Genomic DNA, 14,530 nt, shown 5'->3' with positions numbered 1-14,530 from the left:
TATCTTCTATGCTGTTGCAATATTACGATTTGCTATAAAGATGAAGTTGGAGAAAGAGATTCCAAGGCTAAAAGAGACATGGTCACAAAAGGAGACCAGGGAAAGTAAACTCAATGCCCTCACTGATAACAAAGAGGAAGGAGAAAGAATTGTCTTTGATTGAGCTGCTGTTATTCCAGAAACAGATAGGCACCCTCCTGAGAATACTGAGAATATACTCCCTGATCTGGGATTCAAAAATCCAGATCCTCAATTTCTTGTATGTTGTCCAGATGATTATCAAACTAGTGAACACACCCAGGCCACCACAGAAGATGTTTTAGCCAAGTGGGTGGCAGTTCCTGAAAACACAAACTTGTTGACAGATCCTGATGACGTTGTTAATATGGACTACGTTTGTAGAGAGGCAACTAGGTTTCCAAAACCCAAAGGCCTGGTAATGGCTCCAAAAGGGAAATCAAAGATTGAAAAGAAAAAGCAACGAAGGTCAACACGGCGCCTGAATAGTTCCAGATCTCGCCACTCTAGACCATACTGTGGAGCCAAGGAGAATCCGGTCCGAGTGTCTCATCAGTGGCTGAAGAAACAGTCCAGTCATTTGCAGGATGCAGCGGGCTATGAAATAAAGTCAGGGGATGTAATGGACTGGAAGTCAAAGAAAAAAAATGTTTGGGGAACGGACCGATATTTTTTTTTATTACACGTGTGGACTATGTCACGGACACTTAACTTTGCAAATAAGCTAGTGTAGTTATGCTATATTAGGCCTCTAGAATAAGCATTTTTGTCAATATTGCAATGTTATATTGGTTCTTTGTGTTGAAAATGTAGCTAAACTACAAATTACTATACAGGGTTAATGGCCCTTTTGGTTGGTAAATATATAATGAGGTTCATATTCTAGAGTAGAAAAGAAAAACCCAGAGAGGTAATAGAAACTGTCTGGTTTTGTGAGTATATTTAGCATATCCTGGGTTATAAGAATGTGTGCTAGACATTTATTTTTCAAAATAGTTCCCTAATATAGAGCAACAAAATATATTGCCAAGTATAGTCTCTTATGATGAAAACTATTGTCCATAATTGCTGCGGGAAAAAAAAAAAAAGTTCATATTCGTGTCGTGAATGTTTAATATTGTACTGAGGAGTTAGCTCGAGTATTTCAGGTAGGACGCTCACCCCAGTGAGGTCCATGGCCGCTCACCCCAGTAGGTGTGAGCTGGGGAGGGGGATATGTGACATAGTCCAAAGATGTTAGGCAGCTTTCTGCCCCATTTTAGGTCAGAAAGTGCAGGTATAGTTAATGATCCATTCCACAGCTTCACATTTACTCAGGCTGGTGGATGGAAAATCCAGACCACAGATTACAATGGGTCTAGTTCTCCCTCACTTGCTCTTCTAATCACTAGAACAGGTATTTAGAGCAGAGAGGTTTGCTTTTCAGTCTCTCTCCTTAGAGCCTGGGGGCTGGGGGTGTCGCTGCTCCCCGGAATCCAGTTCGGGGTGGACGGCCCCTTCAAGTATCACAGTACCAGAGGATTTGCCTGGACACTTGGGACCGAGTTCCCACCACGAACAGATAAGACAAACAAATCTTTATTGCTGTATCTAAAAGACTATGCTTTATCTAGTGACCCTAAATGAGAGGGCATTCTTTTAAACTGGTGAACCAGGTTAGTTGGCCCAGCAGCAGTTAGAGGCTGATTCTGATGTGTAGTTAGATCCCTGAATGGGATAGGATTTGGTTTATTTGATTTGGTTTGGTTCTGAAAAGTGACACTGTGTGAAATGCTATAACACTGATATGAGTAAACCGCTGAAGGTTAAATGTCTGGGTGCCTCCTGCCTACACATGTTAAAGCTGCAGTACCTTACTTGGATGAAAATAAAGCAGGCAGAAGCCTGAGTTAAGCAACGTAATACTTTGCATGTTCCTGTTTGTTGTATAAATAACCCTAGAAGACTGTGTCGGGAAGAACCCAGACAGACGTCAGCGCTGCAAAAGAGGGGCGTTTGTCACAATATATATATATATACAGTGTTCGACAAACCTATACATTTGACGCCCGGGGCAAGTGGATTTAACATTGTGGCGAGCTCCTAGTGGCCCAAGCAGTACGTGTGGTACTAGGTGGCGATTAGATTTTTTTGTTCGCAGAGTAGATTTTTTGGTGATTTGTCGACCACTGTATATATATATATATATATATATAATCCCCCTACTTTGCACACAGCTGCTCTACGGTGTCCCAACATATTATATTCTCTCGATTGGGAGCCAAATAGATGATTTAAATATACTTTGTATAGCATGAGTCACACTTCCTAAAATATATCCTGAAATAAATTCGGTTCAGCTCTGGGGACCCCCTACTTCAATGCGATGTACTAAAAATAAAAATAGCGCGCAGGGAGACACAGAGAGAGGAACCGCTTCTCTCTGCACAGCTCTTCTAGGCTGGTGGAGGGAAATCGTGCCTTCGGGTCATTTCACTTGTAAAGCAACTACAAAGTCGGACGGTATGTCGCTTTTTTTAACAAGCGGCATAGAAAATGCAATCTGCAATAGAGAATAGCGTTTTTCCACAAATTTCATACTGCGCGCTATGAACATGCTAACACGATTTCGATATGGAAAAAAATCGAAGCGAATAGGCCACTATATGTTGTGTATGTCCATCTGTCATGCTGACTTATTTATTACAATAAATTTATAATACAAGTTACATCTTAATTTAACCATCATTATTCTTCACACACTATTTATTTATCTTTTTCCCTTAGTGTGTAACAATTTGGAGTTCCCTTTTCTTTCCCTTGTTTACTATTGGTATATTATTTTTTTAGCACCGTATCTCCTTATTTTTGGCTGAGCGAGGGCCCAAGTGTTCCCTGCCCAGGGACACTTTCAACCTCTCAAGAAATCTGTTGAAATTAATTTCCGCAATCTCATATAATGAGAATAAAAGGATATCAAGATCTCAAAAACTTGTGTGGGTAGCTCATGAAACCAATCTTCCCATTGAAACTTTCAAAATAGGTGTGTACAGATTTCTTAAATGATGTGATGTATTTGTGGATCAACTAATGTGGATCAACTAATGAGTTATTAATAGATGAAACTGTATAGAGCTTTCAAAATCTCACAACTATCTTCCTGTGTACCTAGTTACGTAGTTAGTGACAAATCTACACTTATCCCAGACCAGTATGGATAGTAGAGATTTGCAGTAAAAATATAAAAAACGTAAATGTGAATTTTTCATTTGTAATACACTATACCCAATCCAATCCAAAGTGCAAACAAATACATAAACAACGATTTCTAAAACACCTTAATACCTTTTGCAAGAGCAAATATTGGCTGAATTTTCATTGTGAGAAAACATACATCAAGTACTGAGAACATTAGCAAATATACACAAGGCTAAATTCAAGTTAAAATAAATATCACAGAAATGTACCTACCTGTTCTAAGTGCTGCACTTCACTCTCAAACCACTGAAAAACAGAAAATAGTATCACTCTAAACAAACCAACTCAAAACATATTAACACACATATATGTATGTATATATATATATACACGCTCTATTTTATTACATACCATGTACAGAGACTCCAATATCTGAAAGACAGAAGAAATCGTAATTAGTTGTTAGCATTTAAAAATAAAACATTAATCTACTTATTATCTCTATCATTAATCCAGTTGTATATGACAAATATTACATCTTTGATGTTGAGAAAGGGATGAACGCTGTTTTCTTTCTTTTTTGGCATGGGCATGAGACATGTATCGGACATGGGTAAAGTAAGGCATGAGGGATACAGATCCCTGCTGATTTATATAGAGCTGACAGATGCAATGGAGTGCTGGGATGCGGTAGATCCTGATGGCCAGCAATCTCGGGAGAAAAATTGAATGAAATCATTGACATTGCATACAGTGAGTTGCATGTCCCTCTGGTGGTAACAGCAGAGGAGTTCTGTTGTATTCCTTGATGAGACAATTGGTATTGTCAACTGTGTGTGCAATTCATATGTAGATTTGTTGCAGTTATAGTGCTTATTAGAAGACCGACATTACCAATCCTCATAAATTAAAAAGCTTTGAGAGCGAGTCTTAATTTACTAGAATCCCAACTGCTTTATCTATCTCCCCAAACACACGTTTAGACAACACCTGGAGACACCTGTGCACAAAAAGGAGCACACCTGAAATACCTGGGATATGTGCTAATTCAAGTTATTTAAATATCCCTTGCATATCCATAGTAACATACAGTATGTGCTCCTTTTGGCAAGACAGACTTATCGTGCCTCGTGTTATTTGAAGCTAACGCGAGGTAGTACTAACTTATCATGCCCTTAAACCTATGCTAATAAGATCACTACCGGCTGCTGTTCTTGCTCAGAATTAGATTTGTGGATTCATGTTAACCACAGGAAGCATAACGTGCGTCACTGGTTTTAATAACCTTCCGTTATCAGCCCTGAGTTAATGGAGCTCTGTGGATCTGGGTCCTAATGTAGAAAATATTTCATTTTTAAGCCGGAAGCGAAGAGTTCAGCTAATTAGACAATGACATTTTGACAGAAGGTTTATGCGATTACGGGAAACCGAGCTGTATGTTTTACTATTTTTGGTGTTGGGCGCTGTAGTGATAGAGGTCGCTGCTTAAATTGAACGCAATTAAACGTGCCTTTGTGCACCATGTAACATTTTCATTTTGCGGTTTTACATATACCTCAAAGCCCCTTCGGAGTTCTGCAAAGCAAGCTTTCCCCGCAAGTGCTGACGCAGCAACGCAAACGCTTTCGTGATATGGTTACAAGTATCTTGAAAAAGTTATTTCTAGTATCTTATATGATAAAGCAGAAGCACTCAGTCTATTCACGGGGTGGCACACTAATTTGGATCATTTATTATTCTTAACGATGAGGACGATAGTATTGTTGTTATTTTGAATAGTCAACAAAACATGCTGTGTCTTTGAATTATTCATCCATTTCATTGTAATTATGTACTAAAATATCTCATCCTGAAACTTATCTTTTTCCAGAAGACAGGCTTAAAGTAGCATTTCATTCAGAATCCTGCGGGATAACACTTCATTTTCTTTTTAACTCTTTATGCCCTTTTTAATTGATTTGTAATGTATTAAGCTTCCTTGGGTTGCTATAGCAACCATTTATAAGGCCACGCCACTTCCTCTTTGGTAATAGGAAGCCATTTTGGGTGCCCTGGGAAGCAGGATCTTCGCCAATCAATCATCAGTTTAGATAATTGCATTGCTGTAAATGTAAAAAAAAAAAACTGCTGCATTTATTAACACAAAAAACAGCCAAGAGGAAACGCCCTTAAAAACATGTATCTGTGGAAGAGTTTAAAAATTTTTACGAAAAACTATATAACGGTGAGAATGTAAACCATTGCATAAAGACGAGTACGGCAAGGCAGGCGTTTCTGACAGACGCGACCTTGCCAAGGTTGAGTAGATTGGAGCACGAGGCATTGCAAGCGGACTTTTCAATAGAGGAACTAAAAGAGGTGTTTAAAAATTTAAAACCATCCAAATCACCGGGACCGGATGGGTTCTCCAATTTATATTACAAGAAATATGTGGGGATCTTGGCCCCACGCATGCTTAGGATGTTTAATGCAGTCCTAGCAGGAGAGCCCTTTCCGGGAACAGATGCTCCGGGCGTCAATCTCCCTGATCCACAAAAAAGATAAAGATCCCACTAACTGCCAAAGCTACAGGCCAATATCCCTTATCAACTCAGATATCAAAATTTACTCCAAATTACTGGCCAATAGATTAAGCGCTATTCTGCCCCGGCTGATTCATCCTGACCAGGTCGGGTTAATTCGAAATCGTCAGGCGGCAGACAATACCAGAAGGATAATAGACATAATCGACTACATAAATGCTAATAAGATCCCAGGTATAGTGTTAAGCCTTGACGCAGAAAAGGTCTTTGACAGAATTGACTGGCCATACATGGGGGAGACGCTTGGAGCATTTGGATTTGGTGACAAAATTCTAAGGGCAATTAAAGCGCTGTACACTACTCCAACTGCGAGAGTGATTCACCAAGGCTTCCCCTCAGAGGGGTTTCGAATTAAAAGTGGTACAAGGCATGGCTGCCCTCTCTCGCCCCTGCTGTTCGCCTTATGCATGGAACCACTAGAAGCTCAGATCCGCAACAATCAGAACATTGCTGGAATTCAAATTCATTCACAAACACACAAAGTGGCTCTTTACGCGGATGATGTTATATTAACCCTGACAAGGCCACTCATCTATTTGACCTATTAGGGAGGTTCAACAGGGTGTCAGGCTTCAAAATTAATCAATCAAAATCTGAGGCTCTTAGCCTTAATATCGCCAAAGAAATGGAAAAACTAATAGAGATCAACTTCAAATTTAAATGGCAGCCAAATTCTATAAAGTACCCAGGTATTAACCTCACAAAGAATGTGAAATCCCTATATCAGGCAAATTATCCCAGAGTCTTACGATCTCTGAGAGACGAATTACAAGAATGGTCTTCTTTCGGAATTTCATGGATCGGTAGAATCTATAGTTTAAACATGAACCTCCTGCCCCGTTTACTGTATCTGTTTCAAACTCTTCCGATACCCGTGGTTCGATCTGAGTTAATTGCCCTACAAAGGCAGATCTATACATTTATATGGAAAAACAAGAAACCACGGATTAAGGCAAAGATTTTGCAAAGATCAAAGGAAGATGGTGGCTTAGCGGTACCTTGCTTGTTACCGTATTACAAGGCGGCACAATTAACCCAAATTATACAATGGCACACAGAGCCTGAGGAGAGACGATGGGTAGCATTGGAGAAGGAGATGTGCGCCCCAGTAGAGCTCGAACACTTAATTTGGCACCCCAAAGTTAGTTTAAAGGAGTCAAACAAGCCGCTATCCTCAATGCTCAACTCAGTATCGGTATGGGAGGCAGCTAAATTTAGACAATCACTGTCCTCGAAATACTCACTGATGACACCCCTATTCGGCAATCCAGAATTTGCTCCGGGGCTTGATAGTAAAAGTTTATAAATATGGCGACAAAAAGGCCTAAAGAGGCTATGGGACCTGGAGGGGAGAAACAATATAAAAACATTCGAACAAATTAAGTCAGAAAAGGACATCCCTAACACAGAATTTCTTAGATACCTCCAGGTCCGGGCATTTTACACCAAACACGGGACACGACCACCTTTAACTAATTTTGAAAAGCTCTGTGTGCGTGGCTCAAGCACACGAGGACTAATCTCTGGTTTATACAGGGAAGTGGTGGGCTCAAGTAAGGACTACATACACAAGACTCAATTTATGACACAATGGGAGACAGATTTAGGTAAGACACTAGAGGACGAGGACTAGACAGAGATATTTAACGCAACGACCAGAAGCTCCATATGCACAACATTAAAGGAGAATTCCTATAAAGTTCTGTTGAGGTGGTATCTCACCCCAGTTAGATTAGCTAAATTTGTTCCGGAGTATTCCCCGCTTTGTCCCAGGCAATGCGGGGAAACAGGGGATCTGTTGCACATGCTGTGGTCTTGTCCTCAAATTGCCCCCCTATGGAGGGAGATTCGGGATTGGATACAGAGGATTTTGGGCCTCGAAATTCAGTTGGATCCGTGGTTGTTTTTGTTGAACAAACCGACTCGGGAAGTGTCCAGAGCAGGCAATAAATTAGTAGCGCATTTTGCTACAGCAATGAGATGCGAGACTGCAGCTTTGTGGAAACAGAATGCAATTCCATCAATAGAAAAAATCAGGAATAGAATGTGGTTTGTTTGCCAGATGGAGAAGTTGACAAGCTTGGTCAACGACACTGGCCCAAATTTCCAAAAGGTCTGGACGCCTTGGTTGGCTCAGACAGATATACAAGGGGTGAGCAAAGCCACTATTTGGCTTTGATAGTAGGTAAATGAGTTCTCCTCGAATGAGTAGCGACGGTTAGGGATACAAGTCCGATAAGTATAAGTTTAGGCCCCCCGTACCAAAAAAGGGAAGATGCTCCCCCTGCCAAAAAAAAAAAAAAAAACGAATAAGAAAAGAGAGAGCCAACACGCAGGTCCAGAGGAAGCCGAGTCGAGAACAACCGAGCAAGCAAGAGCGCTACACCGCAGCAACCTCCTACCCCCACCCTCCCCTTCTTCCCTTGTCTTCCCCCTCCCTTGTCTGTTATTTGTTCTGTGTCATGGAATGTGGTATAGGCATGGAGTTGGTGCCACAGATAATTTGATGGGGAAAAACGTGTTTACCTGTATTTTTACGTGGGGTGGGTCCACGTTTTGTCAACAAAAATTCAATAAAACTGAAGTTATAAAAAAAACAAAAAAACATGTATCTAAAAACTGCACAGCACTTACCTGCTGTTGTTTATGAACTGTAGTATCTAATTCCAATGAAGCAAATTGACAAGATGACAAGAATGCAGACAGTGACATTCCCTGATTACACAGAAATGAACAGATTAAGTCAACAAAAAGCACATACTTGAACACAGGAAACATGCAATCTGCTTGAATGCTCAACTTTGAGGTTGCTCTAAACTTTTCACGTAAATTCATATTTATATGAATTCAGATTTGACAAGTGTCCAGGGCTGCAAAAATACACCAGGCTTTCACTATCCAGCATAACGTTTTAAAAACGCCATTTTTCGCAATATCTTCTCTGGTTCTCTAAATATGTTCCCTCATTCCCACCTCTCCTGTAACAACTCACACTATTTTTTTTTCTACCATTATTCCCCTTAATTTAAACTTGCTAAGTGGAGAAAATACCTGTGGTGAGAGCACGAGCACATTTGGCCAGCCCTGCAAATATGAGTTCGTATCCTAAGAAATGCAACATCAGGTGCTTGGGTCAGAAAAACCCAGAGGCACAATACATGATCTGTTGTCCAGTACTGTCAACCACCAATGAGGAAAGTGTTCCCTGATCTTCATTACTTATGATTAAAAGTAGATAAACCATGTATTAGAAGTACAAAGTAGGAGGAGTGTGTGTTGCAGACTAAAACTAAAACCAAAATTGGTGTATGAAGTGAATCATTAAACTGATCAGAAAGGACGAAAGAACCTCACCATGTAAAGTCTGGAAGCAAGGATGGGGAAGTATTATAGAAGCTTTAAAATGCATAAAGGATGTCGAAAAGGTGCACAATTAAAGCTTTTTTTTTACAGAAAGAGTAAGGCCAGAATAAGAGGTCTTGAAGCGGAGGGTTTCTAAGGGGAAAGTCGGGAAGTGCTCCTTCACTGATAGGATAGGGCAATGTTTCCTCAATGGGGTTCCTCGGCAGCCTGGGGTTCAGGGAGAGGATCAAGAGGGTGCCGCGAGATTTCCCCGATCTCTGAGCACGGCTATTTCCTCTATCCTGATTGGCTGCTGCTGGGTAATGCAGCCAATCAGGAGGTGGTGTCAGGAGCAAGCGGGGGTGTGACCAAGCAGAGGAGGAATCAGCATGGGCGTGTGTGTGTTTTCTGTGACTTCCTGCCCCCCTCTGACTCTTTGCCCAATCTGACTCACTTGCCCACTTCTCTGACTCCTGTGACCTCCTGCCCCCCCTCTGACTCCTTGCCCAATCTGACTCCTGTGACTCCCCTGCCTCTCTCTGACTCGTGTGACTCCCCTGCCCCCTCTCTGACTCCCCTGCCCCCTCTCTGACTCGTGTGACTCCCCTGCCCCCTCTGACTCCTGTGACTCCCTGCCCCCTCTCTGACTCCCTCTCACATCTGCCCCCCTGCCCCTCTATGACTGAGCCTCTGATTGAACCACCTATGTTGAAGCTGGGATATCCTCAAAAACCTGCCCGGATGGGGGGGCTTGAGGATTGAAGTTCAGCACCCCTGCATTACATGACTAAAAATCCAATAAAATACGTTTAGTATACATAGAAAAATTCCAAAAAGCGCTAAAAATGTACAAAAATGATCAATAATGTAAAATGTAAAATATTATCGATAATAAAAATGACCAATTGTAATTGATCAAGATAAAAAAAAAAGCCTAGTAAAGCCTTACTAAAATAAGTTTAGTATTGTGGTTTTTCAGCATACTGTATACCCCAAAACTGAAAAAGTATTGAATTCTTTCATGAAAATTGGATATATTTCCGTATTAACCACCATTGAAACAGAAAGAGTTAAGGAATGCCTGTAGTTGTATAATACTGTATATGCGCACAATTATATTTTTGAAAGAATTATCTATTTTTTTTACATACGGTTTAATTTTCCCTCTATTACTTGGAAATGCTCTACGGCAAAAAGTGTCATTAAACATTTTATGCTTAAAGGGAAAAATTTGGATTTACCAGGCATAGAATGTGACTATTCCAATGTAGAATTAAATAACAGGGAAGAATCCAAAAAACAAGTAGTTTATACAGTTTAACTATAAATGAGTAAAACACAGATTCACTTTGTTCACAGCACACAGTTAAATATAGTTAAAAAAATAACCCCTGACATTTCTAATGTTATGAAATAAACTGGGTGATTCAGTAATTCAATAGTAGTAAAAAATCTATTCCATACAAAAAAGAACATACTGGACACCTAACAAGCTCCTATTAAACCCCCAAAATACCCACAACATATATATAAGCATATGAGTGTCAGAGGAGTGCTACTGAGCATGGCAATATGCATTAAAACCAGAGACATAACATAAAACACAGACAAAGCTCAGTTTTTAGCACATCTAGTGAGACTCATACACGGTACAGTGCCTAAATATATATGGATAAATATCTAATAAGTAAATGGTCTTTTACCGTGTATGAGTCTCACTAGATGTGCTAAAAACTGAGCTTTGTCTGTGTTTTATGTTATGTCTCTGGTTTTAATGCATATTGCCATGCTCAGTAGCACTCCTCTGACACTCATATGCTTATATATATGTTGTGGGTATTTTGGGGGTTTAATAGGAGCTTGTTAGGTGTCCAGTATGTTTTACAATTCTTGTCCAGCTAGTCATGGCTGATTGGAGGTTGGCAACCTCCTACTTAATTTAAGCTCACCCCCTCCCACATTTAAATGGTTATGGGCTCACTCCATAGCATCTTCCACTCAGGGGAACTTGCCTGCTTGCAGTTTGGCTGTGACATCTCTAATACAGAGTGCTTTTCCTGGTAATGTACAGGTTAATAAAAGCTTCAGTCAGACAGAACTTTGCAGCTAATATTGACAGATTTACTATAAATCATTCTTCCTGTTATTAAACAGGTTATTAAGAATTTATATTAGCGTTAGGGACCCCTGATATGTGGTCTGCCTTGGCGTTGGCTCAGGGGCTTACAACAATTTTGGCCAAAAATGTCAAACTAAAAGACCATTTACTTATTAGATATTTATCCATATATATTTAGGCACTGTACCGTGTATGAGTCTCACTAGATGTGCTAAAAACTGAGCTTTGTCTGTGTTTTATGTTATGTCTCTGGTTTTAATGCATATTGCCATGCTCAGTAGCACTCCTCTGACACTCATATGCTTATATATATGTTGTGGGTATTTTGGGGGTTTAATAGGAGCTTGTTAGGTGTCCAGTATGTTTTACAATTCTTGTCCAGCTAGTCATGGCTGATTGGAGGTTGGCAACCTCCTACTTAATTTAAGCTCACCCCCTCCCACATTTAAATGGTTATGGGCTCACTCCATAGCATCTTCCACTCAGGGGAACTTGCCTGCTTGCAGTTTGGCTGTGACATCTCTAATACAGAGTGCTTTTCCTGGTAATGTACAGGTTAATAAAAGCTTCAGTCAGACAGAACTTTGCAGCTAATATTGACAGATTTACTATAAATCATTCTTCCTGTTATTAAACAGGTTATTAAGAATTTATATTAGCGTTAGGGACCCCTGATATGTGGTCTGCCTTGGCGTTGGCTCAGGGGCTTACAACAATTTTGGCCAAAAATGTCAAACTAAAAGACCATTTACTTATTAGATATTTATCCATATATATTTAGGCACTGTACCGTGTATGAGTCTCACTAGATGTGCTAAAAACTGAGCTTTGTCTGTGTTTTATGTTATGTCTCTGGTTTTAATGCATACAAAAAAGAAATCAGCTGTCAAATGTTATACTTTTAGTATTAAGGTATCAAGACTATGCAGTAGTATGTCTGTACAGTATGTGTATCAGGGTTTCCTAGTCCCCTGAGAGTCAACATGTTTATATATTTAACTAAACAAAAGAAAATATACTGCAATTACCACTGGAATGTGTTCTTGTGTCTCTTCGTTATAGGCTTGACCATACACATCTTCCAAATCTTTGATACGCTATAAAGTAAAAACAAACCGAAGGGAGTTAATCTTTCTTCCTAAAAGGCTTACTACTTATGTTTAAAAAAAAAAACAAAAAAAAACATACACTGATCACTTTGTGTGGTTTCAGATGTCAGGTGTTCCATTAAGATACAATGCCTCTCGGGAGAGAAAATTTAAGCACTTCTAAAAATATTCAGTACCTTTTTTTTTTTCTATTCATAGGACTCATATTGTATGGGATTGATCAGGGATCACAAATGTTTCCAGCAATGGAAACGGTAGCCATTGTTTTTACCCCAAAATTCTAAAATTAACAAGAGGCTATCTCAGATTTGCAAATACATTATTATTATTTACAGGCCCAGGTCTAATAAGTACAAAATTAGACACAGTGAAACAGGTACGCAAAGATAATAATATTAATATTACAACATTAGCACACAGCTACAGAAGATAGGATGGTCCTGCTCTAAGAAGCTTATAAATGTTCAAGAAGACAGTGGAAACATAAGGTATAGTGGGAGAAGGAGGTGAAGTCTTATCAAGAGGCTGTTTGTAGTGAAGCTAGCAACTGGGATGATGCTTATCTCTTAGTAACAGATGATTGGTGAAATGAGGCAGGAGAAAGAAGAGTGAACAGTATTCCCTGCTCCTGATCATAAAAGAGCAATGAGGAAGCACTGGGGGTGTGGCGTGGCCCTAACTTCAGAGGACATTCCTATGATGTCATGAGGTTTTTCCCTGACATCCAGGATCCTTTCCTAGTCGGGCCCAAGCTGAGTTTGGAACATGGTGAGAATACTATGAAGTTGTTGGATGGGCTCTACGAAGACATGACTTTTAAATGGGTAAAGGAAAATCTAATGTTACCGGGAAGAGAATTCCACGGGAGTGGTGCAACAAGGCAAAAATCTTGGAGGCCATAGACAATAAAAATTATAAAAACATTGAGATTAGTCTTTAATCAATCAGCCTGTTGGTACTTTAAATCAGCCTGATCCTATGACCCCACGTAGGATGCTGGGAGCTCTAGAGGATTGCTTGGGACGCGAGTCATAATATGTTCAGCTTTCAAAGGATTGTGTCTAATTATCCAATAATTGCCACGGTTGGGGCACTAGATTGTATTAATGGCTACTGCAACATTGTTAAATAGCAACTTAATTCAGCAATGTGAGTAAATAAGTGGCACAGTTGCTCCCATATCCCAGGAAGTGAGTATAACCAATCCTATAAGGATCCTGCACATGTTCTACTGGAATCAAAGAAATGCAAATCATTTCATGAACTAACAAGATATCCTCACGGAAAGAACGGAGCACGGCAATAGCAGCAAGAAGGGGGCTAGATACCGCTATAAAAATCCTTTATTCCATGGTAGACATCATGGCATGTGATATATTAAAAGTCTCGAACGCGTTTCGGGCCGTCGCCCTTTGTCAACGAGAATGGGGTTACTACATATTGTGTTACTGGGAGGTCAGAGATTTTTTACTGACACTCACCAATATAACACAGTTCCCCCACATTTTAGGAGACACAATTAGAGACACCTTCATACATATGTTTGCAGAGAGTGGTGTTTCCCTGCTTTCCTCATTGAGAGGCATTATTCTAAATGGACATTTAAAGATTTCCTGCAGCTGAGCACGGTACACTGGGAACGCTGTGTCCTAGTATCTACAAATACATTTCATGAACTATTAAGGTGAAATTAAGTTAAACAGAAAATGGCAAAGTAAAAAAAAATTTTTTTAAAAGAAGTCAAATACATATTTAGGAAACCCTGCCCTCCCCTCGAAAAAGTATATTGCAAAATATTCTTAAATATGTTAATAAATCTTCCTGGATACTACTGCAAATACCACAAGCAAATGTTAAAGATATATGTATGTACGTACATTTTTATTTATAAAATCACCATCCACGTACATAGCGCTTCCCAGCAGTAGGGTAACAAGTTCCCTATTTAAAAAGGTTTCCAATAGGTGACAGAGGGCAAATGAAAATATGTGAAGGTGAAATGGAAAAATATATATCTAATGGAGTCAATAAAATAATCTGGCTCTGAAAAAGTTCATCCGGAAATGTCTGCAAGTGCAGTATTGATTGAGGGTGGAGGAAAGGGAAACATTCAGTTGGCATTTGGAGAAACCTCTTTTCTACTCAGTCAGTGCATGACCAAACTGCCCCTGGAAATAAGCTGA

General features: G+C 39.8%; 1 protein-coding gene across 1 annotated transcript in view; it reads right to left on the bottom strand.

Moving 5' to 3' along the window:
- CCDC7 (coiled-coil domain containing 7) overlaps positions 1 to 14,530 on the bottom strand; it is a 173,357-nt gene that overhangs the window by 136,881 nt on the left and 21,946 nt on the right. The window contains exons 2-5 of the mRNA XM_075588647.1: positions 12,267 to 12,335; positions 8,412 to 8,492; positions 3,607 to 3,627; positions 3,469 to 3,501 (exon numbers count right to left, since the gene is read on the bottom strand). Of these exons, the coding sequence (XP_075444762.1) occupies positions 3,469 to 3,501; positions 3,607 to 3,627; positions 8,412 to 8,492; positions 12,267 to 12,335 (204 nt within the window). The remainder of the gene's footprint in view (positions 1 to 3,468; positions 3,502 to 3,606; positions 3,628 to 8,411; positions 8,493 to 12,266; positions 12,336 to 14,530) is intronic.

Source organism: Ascaphus truei, chromosome 2 (genome assembly GCF_040206685.1).
Source record: "Ascaphus truei isolate aAscTru1 chromosome 2, aAscTru1.hap1, whole genome shotgun sequence".
Classification (NCBI taxonomy): Eukaryota; Metazoa; Chordata; class Amphibia; order Anura; family Ascaphidae; genus Ascaphus; species Ascaphus truei.
This window is presented reverse-complemented; position numbering and strand designations above follow the sequence as displayed.